The 8,227-nt window shown below is 48.0% G+C and overlaps 1 protein-coding gene across 1 annotated transcript; it reads right to left on the bottom strand.

The window, feature by feature from the left end:
* Positions 1 to 4,581: 4,581 nt before the first annotated feature.
* Positions 4,582 to 6,480, bottom strand: LOC103651407 (WRKY transcription factor 72A). Its single transcript, XM_008677041.3, has 3 exons — positions 5,973 to 6,480; positions 5,757 to 5,882; positions 4,582 to 5,581 (listed from the first exon to the last, which is right to left on the bottom strand). The coding sequence occupies exons 1-3, from the start codon at positions 6,293 to 6,295 to the stop codon at positions 5,026 to 5,028; spliced, it is 1,005 nt and encodes a 334-aa protein (XP_008675263.1). The 5' UTR covers positions 6,296 to 6,480; the 3' UTR covers positions 4,582 to 5,025.
* Positions 6,481 to 8,227: the final 1,747 nt, after the last annotated feature.

Here is an 8,227-nt window from a genome sequence, read left to right as displayed (position 1 = left end):
TAAGTAGTTTTGAGTCTAGTTCTTGTGGACAAAACAATCACAGAGAAAGCAATCACAAGAGACACGCGATTTTATCTCGTGGTTCGGCCAAGTAACACTTGCCTACTTCCACGTTGTGGCGTCCCAATGGACGAGGGTTGCACTCAACCCCTTTCAAGTGATCCGATGATCAACTTGAATACCACAGTCTTTTCCTTTAGTGTATTTTCCCGTTTGCGAGGAATCTCCACAACTTGGAGTCTCTCGTCCTTACAATAGAGATCACAAAGAAAGCGCAGAGTAAGGTTGGGAGATCAACACACGCAAGACACAAATCTGCAGCACACACTCGCACACAAGCCAAGACTTGAGCTCGAAATGTAGCATAGAGAGTTCACAACTCGAACGGAGCTCAAATCACTAACACACTCAATCAAATGCGTGGAGACGGAGTGTGAGAGTCTTAGAATGCTTAGTGAATGCTTAGGTTACTCCTCCATACGCCTAGGGGTCCCTTTTATAGCCCCAAGGCAGCTAGGAGCCGTTGGAGGCCAACTTGGAAGGGCAAACTTGCCTTCTATCGGGTGGTGCATCGGACAGTCCGGTGTACCACCGGACAGCTATTGTTCATGTCCGGTGCTCGATTTCTTTCCATTCGGAGAGCAGCCGACCGTTGGTCCTCGGGATTGGTTGGCGCATCGGACATTGTCCGGTGCACACCGGGCAGTCCAGTGTGCCCAACCGATCGTTGGCACGACCACGTGTCGCGCGAAGATTGCGCGGCCGACCGTTGGCGCTGGTGACCGTTGGCTCACCGGACAGTCCGATGCACCACCGGACAGTCTGGTGAATTTTAGCCACGTCGCCTTTCTTCATTCTCGAGAGCGATGTGTTCACGCGGATGACTCACCGGACAGTCTGGTGCACCACCGGACAGTCCGGTGAATTGTAATCATACACCGTCGTCGATTCTCGAGAGCGGCACTTTCACCGGAGACCAGCCTGGTGCACCGGACAGTCCGGTGTGCCAAACTGAGCTGAAGTTTGGCTGCACAGAGCCAAGTCCTTTCTATTTCTTTTCTCCTTCTTTTGTCACTGTTTCTAGCACTTAGACAAACACATTAGTGTTCAAAAAACAATGTACTAAGTCTAGAAACATACCTTGTGCCTTGATTTGTACTTCTCACTTTATTTGGCACATAAGAACTTAATCAAACGTGTTGGGAACTTAATCACCAAAACATTATAGAAATGGCCCAAGGGCACATTTCCCTTTCAACGACCCACTGCCGTGGGAGGGGAATAAACCTACGCGCTTCACGTGTGACGCGGGAAGGCCATCGAAATTGGTGCTTTATAACAATAGAGAAGGTACCCAAGATGCTCAGACTCAGCCAAGGGATTTGGACTCTGACTAAGTAACAAACTCGGACACAACCAAGAGACTCGGACTCAGACACCAGGGGGCTTGGCCCACATATCATAATAAGATCAGCATGCATGAATAGATAACAAAAGATGATGATTCATAATAAGGGTGATATCTTTATAACAATTGCATATATCGATCTATAAAGGAGTTCACATATAAAGATAGAGATAGATCTCTCTGATTTTAGAAGGGCTCGTTTAACCAATTTACATCCTTACCTAGCTAATGGCTAGATAAGCTTTATGTAATCTACCGCACCTCCTTGGACTATAAAAGGGGTAGGAGCGCCAATCTAGGACACATCATCTGATCATAGTTGCGTAGGCAATAGACACCATAATTACAAGACATAAGGTATTATCTCATATTGAGAGCCCAAGCCTATATAAGTCTCATGTTCTTTGTGCATTCATTTTTAGTTCTTGATCTCATGATCCACCCTTCATAAGTTCACTGCAAAAATTCCTCGACAGTTGGCGCGCCAGATAGGAATAATCACATTGATCATAGCAAGTTTGATGGCAGCTATGAGATTTGCACCGGGATAGGAGATTTTCTTCAGCGACCTCAAGTTCATCAGTGACGTGTCGAGAAACCTTAGGTATATGCCTACTACTCCAGCGACCATGGACATCTTCTTCGGCATGGTCCACTTCACCAGTGACATACTCAGGCACCTTAGATTAACACTTGACGCCCTAGCAATTTTGTGATTAAAAACATCAAAACAATCAGATCCAATTTGCACAGTGGCCTAGCATGCACAATGACAACTAATTAGACTTAGACTTTTTGGACTCAGACTCCGAATGTTGGGGGGCTTAGTTCGTGTTCATGGCGGACACTAGGCGTCAGGAGCACCCTTCCTCCGAATATGAAGAATATACTCCACAATAAGATGAACTGCGCCAGAGTGACCAAGAGGTCCACGACCAGATCTAGATTGTCAAATATCAAGGACAACCAATCTATGCCACTCTGACACAGAATTTCATGACGACAAAGCTCCTACTGGATGAGATCACTACTCTTAGTGTAGGACAACACATAGGCCCTCGAGAGCCTAAAGAAGATCCAGAATATGATGAGCTACATTGTGATGTGTGTGGGAACCAACATGACTCAAGGGGTGGTTCAGGATAAGTCTAAATTGAGTCAAGACCCATGACACACACTGGACACCCAGAGCCGTAGATAGGACAACTCTGCCTACCACCGCCAAGATAGGACTTGACCACCGTCTCTGACCTTTCACCGAGATCGGACTCCTCCACGAGATAAGATTGGTTCCCATTAAAGACATCCACAGCACCCATGACACGAATATAATAGCTACAAGGTCGGATACTATGACTCATGCTAACATGTTTCACCCTAGGTCCAGTCAGATCAGGTACACAGTATCCTTGTGGATCAATGGTCAAAGCTTTTGCGAAGCCGCTGAGTTGGGTCAGTTGGCCTAAGAATTTCAAGCCACCACTGGTCGAGGTGCATGAAGGACGTACCAACCCACCAGACTAGCTCAGTGCATACCAATTCTTTGTCATAGTAGCTAGAGGGGATTCCACGATCATAGCAAATTACTTGCCCATGGGCCTCAAATCCAACATTCAAAAGTGGATATTTAGCCTCCTGGACAACACCATCTACTCTTGGGATGAATTAAAACACCTCTTCATCGCTAATTTCAGCATGACTAGTGAACCAAAAAACATAGTATGATCTTAAGTAGGTTACCCAAAAGGAGGATGTGACTCTTCAGAGTTATATCAAGCAATGGCAAGATGTCAAGCCTGATGTATCCAACATGCCAGAGGAAACTGTAGTTTGCATATTCCGCAAGGGTCTCCAGAACACAGAACTATCCCAAGAGTTGATCCAGAAGTCCCCGACAACCATGTTTGTCCATTTCCAAGTGATTGACAAATACTCCCTAAGCGAGGAGGTGATGCATCGCATGACTCCTTCGACAAAGGACAAGGGAAAGTTAGACTAGGACAAGGGCTAGAAGCACAGGCCCGACCACCGAGTGAACAATGTTGAGCATGTGACTCGGTAATGCCAGGGCAATGCGCCCCCCATTGAGGACTACAACAACAAGTACAAATCCATCATGGAGGGGCGATGCATCTACCGTCCCCAAAGCAACCACAAAACACAAGATAGCCTGCACATTAGGGATTTTGCCTAGAAGGTGCTAAAGGAGCCTCATTGTGAGACCCCAAAGCCAAAGAACATCAAGACCGATAAGAACGACAACTGTGATGATGAGGTTGGGGCAAGTTACCATAGCATAATTAGGATATCATGGTCATCATTAGTGGTCCAGATTCATATGATACCAAAAGAAAGAAGAAACTAGAAGCCTAAGATGTCTACGTTGTGGAACCTGCCACAACCAAGTTCATGTGTTGGTCTAAGTTATCCATTACTTTTGATAGAACTAACTAACCATCCATATCTTGTGTCGCGACCAGGACGTTATACTTTAAACCATAAACCCTAAGCTCTAAACCCTTAATGCTATAACTAGCAACATCAACAAGAGAATTCATGTGACATGCAAAACAATTACTAGAATCATAAGGTGCATTTGCAAGTTGTACCTCAGGGTAACGATAGTAGTTTTATGTGGTGTCATACCTTGGTACTCCATGGACAATGAATTTGACCATCTTGCTGATTAACGACATGTTGCACAATAGTAAGCAAGATCACAAGGGAATTAAAACTAGATGCAATAGACCTTTTGGGTCAGATGCAACCATAATATGGCAAGCACAAGGATGGATCAATTAAGAATATGACTATAAGGACAAATAGATTCTCCAATACGGAAACAAATCTGCTAATTGGCATAACCCGAATCATAGATCTTCCTGATATCCATGCATTACTTGTGTTAGAATTCGGATCATATTTCAACATTAAGGTAGTGTTTGGTTGAAGAGCCAAGTAGAACGGATCCGTTCTGTCCCAGTTTTGTTGCTGTTTGGTTACAAAGTAACTAGAACGGAATGGCTCCAATTAGGAAATATTCTCCTCAGATCCGGAACCATTCCGCTCTAAAAAATCAACCGGACGGAGCCGCTCTGTTCCCATCCCGCTCTCACAGTCACGCTCCGTTCCGTTCACTCTGCAACCAAACAAAAAACAGAGTCGCTCTGTTCCAGATTACCAAACACAGAACAGAGCGGCTTCGTTCCTAGAATCAGAGATAGAACGGCTCCGTTCTACTTGGCTCCTCAACCAAACACTACCTAAGTCACGTGCTTGGATCTCCAATAGGCCGGTGCATGTGGCATGGAAGAATTCTCCATTAGGCCGGTGCATATTGTAGCTAACAAGAAGATGTAAAGTCGAAGTATATATATGCAAGAGAGCGGGCAACTATACATATGTTGGAGAAAGGTTTCAGAACTAGGATGACGCGTGGCGTGACATGTCATAGCCGTATCTACCCTTGCATACTTCCAGCTTGCAAGGGGAGATTATACACCGTACCAGTGAGGGATGGCAGTGAGAGAGGTGCTCGTTTCGCCTTGTCGTGTTTACCTATCGGTATTTCTTGGCTAGCTAGACTAGTATAGATGCAGGCACGTGGTTTGTGTCGTTTAGAAATAGCTGGCCGGGTTCTCCAGCTCCAAGAAATCGGCGGCGTCCAGCGGGAACATGAAATCCATCTCCCCCATAGCCATAGGGGAGTTTGTCGTGGAGGCGAGCTCCACGTCAGGCACGTTCGGGACACCGGCCACGCCGCCACCACCACCCACCGCGTAGCCGCCGCCGCCGCCGCCGCTAACCAGCTGGCAGTCTGGCGTCGCCGGGTACACGAAAGGAGACGCGGTGACGACGGTACAGCCGGTCGCGATGAAACGGCTGCTGGTCGCGCCGTCGTCGGCTGCGGCGCCCGTCGGCTTGTTGGAGGCTGCTGGCCGGAGCGAGAACGGCAGCGCGGCGGGCCCAGCTACGACGCACCCCGGGGAGGTGGCCTGGTCCGTGGCCGGATGGTTGTTGCCGTGGTGGTGCGCGGCGGCGGCGGCGGCCTGGGCGCACGTGTGGGTGCCGTGGTACACAACGTCGAAGAGCAGCGGGTCGCCGTCCGTGCGCTGCACCTGCTTGCTCGCCTGGCAGCTCTGCGTGTGCCTGTGCGTGCACCGGAAGTAGGCTCTGCGAGAATTTGATGGGGGGGGGGGGGGGGGGGGGGGGGGGGTCTTGGGGATCAGTGAATTAAAAATATCCAAGAACAGCAGCTGATCAGGTGGGCGTCAGCATCGTTGGTGCGCACGCTCGGCTGTGTAAAAAGAAAAGTGATTGTAGTGTTAGGCAGTGGCGGCGCGCTGACCTTGGGTACTTGGCGCCGAGGATGTCCTTCTGGCCGTACTTCCTCCAGCTGAGGCCGTCGTCCAGGGGGCTCACGTCCTGCACGGTGCTCACCCTCACCTGGATGCTCGACTTGGGCAGCGCCTTCCTGCGTGTGCGTATTCGATGGTACGATCTCAAACCAAAGCGCACACACACATAGGGGTAATGTAAACCACGGGCTTTGTTGACTCCCTACCTCTTCTTGCACTGGCCGGTCGCATTGCCACGGCCGCGGACCTCGCCGGCCTGGTCGGACCCGCCGCTGCCGCTGCGCGGGCTGCCATCCCCGCCCGACGGCGGCGACTCCGGACGCGCCGCCTCGGCACGGCAGGACACGGCCAGGTGCACGGCCCTGTCGATGGAGGCGCGCATGGTGCTCAGCAGCGCCCGGCACTGCTGGTGCTCCCCGCCGCCCTGCTGCTGCAGGACCGCCATGCGCGTCTCGAGATGCCTCGCCATCTCCAGCACCTGCACCAGCTCCGCCACCAGGGCGCACTTCTCGTCCGGCACGCCCTCCATCTATCGCAGCTGGCAAGCTCACTCGGCAGTGGTACGTACGTTGTATATGTACGTATCTCCCTGTTGCTGGCAGGTGAGTGGGCTCGCTCACTCCTCACCTCAGTGCCCAGTGGTGGTACTAGCTGTTCATACGAGTTGTCTTGGCGGCTGCACTGGTTGGTAGGTGACGACGGTTGTGTCGGAGAGAGGGTTCTTATAGAGAGAGCCGGCGAGTGAGCTAGGCAGCACAACACTGCCGTCGTCGGGCCCGGGTCGAGTGGAAGAGTAGGAACTTTGACTGGACTAAGCGGAAACAAATCAGAAAGAAGCGGTGCCTTTTCCTGGGCATTTAAAAAGGACCTCTGCGTCACTGCGTGCCACTACAATAATGTTCAAAGGTTCTGCACTGGACCGGTCTTCGGTCGTGGGACGAGATGTTGAGATGTTTTTGGTCTTTGACCGCTTCGTCCCCCCGCGCAGCTGGATCGCTCTTTTGTTATTGGTGCTGCACGTCGCACTTGTGATCTTTTTTACTGACTGATCGAGTGATCGATGCTGCTGCTGTGTATACTGGAGTAATTACTTGGTCGCCTTTTACTACGCTACAGTCGACTCAAATCTAACGGTGCACAGGATCTTAACGCGCCAACGACCTTTTCTTTCCTGGTGTGTGTGGGTGTGTTTGTTTTCGCTTTTTCGGGGGAGGTTTTGGGTGGGACGTGATGCGTGCGTCGTCTTTCTTTGGATACGGATATCGCTATCGGTACCAAATCCTCGTGACTCGTCGGACTCGTTCGGTTCATAGTTAGTTTAGCTCGATTTATTTAAATTTTTTCATGATCTGAGCTGACAAGCTACCACGTTTCAGGAAAACGAAACTATATACATATAATTTACATAATAATTGAGAAATATGTTATATATATGTGGTGTCTATATCCTATGAGTTAAACTAATAATTGATGAACTATATCTATATTTTCAATTGATCTATACGAATATAACTATGGATTAAACCGATGAATATGTGTATGAATTGTGAATTGATGAGTTGTGTTAATTTAGTGTTACGTTAATATAGTCTGTGAAACTACGAGTATAAATAATATTTTCTATTGTTAAATTAATTTAAAATTAACTAGAAATTGATTATTGTATACGTATAGATTTTCCTGCTCTGGCTCGCGAACTAAACGAGCTAGCTCATTAACTTAACGAGTCAGCTCAAACTCGGACGAGATGAGCCGGGCCGGCTCGATATCTAGCTCTAATCGGTACTTAGGGAGTAGCACATATGCAAAAGCCGACACTAATGATGATCCTGTGGTAAAATCGGGGACATATATAAACATTCTTTCTCTCTATCCACTACACTAGACTTTTCGGATTTATTACATTCCAATGGCCGACTTCCATCTTCGACCGTACAAGATTGAATTTGTCAAAGATTGAATTTGTCAAAGATTGAATTTATCTTTCACTTCTTGTGTTTATTGTCTGAGTTACACGTGAAATCACTATATATATCCAAGTTTTAATATAATATACTTCAATTTTATCATTTTCATGTGGAGACTTAAAGTTATGTGCGAACTAAAATATAGTGAATGATAAATAATTCATACAACTATCTAATATCCGACCAAATAATATATGTATTTATCACTTATCCTTCTGAATAAATATCTGGTTACTATATCTGTATCTGTCGGTGTTTTGGGTCCGACCGCACACCCGGGGTTGCCCCTCAAGGTGTTTTTAGGAGTAGGACGGTGTCAACGACTGTAGCAAAATGGTTCGTGCCGATCGCACGAGGGACAATGGACAAGATTTGCAGGTTCGGGCCGCTTAGAGATGCGTAACACCCTACGTCCTGATGAGTATTTGAGTGCGGTTACAGGAGGGCTCTCTGGAACTGAGGCACAGAGAGTTTACGTGAGTGGCTAAGTAAAG

This window comes from Zea mays, chromosome 3, assembly GCF_902167145.1.
Source record: "Zea mays cultivar B73 chromosome 3, Zm-B73-REFERENCE-NAM-5.0, whole genome shotgun sequence".
Lineage (NCBI taxonomy): Eukaryota > Viridiplantae > Streptophyta > Magnoliopsida > Poales > Poaceae > Zea > Zea mays.
The sequence above is the reverse complement of the archived record's forward strand: the minus strand, read 5'-3'. Positions and strand labels throughout refer to the sequence as shown.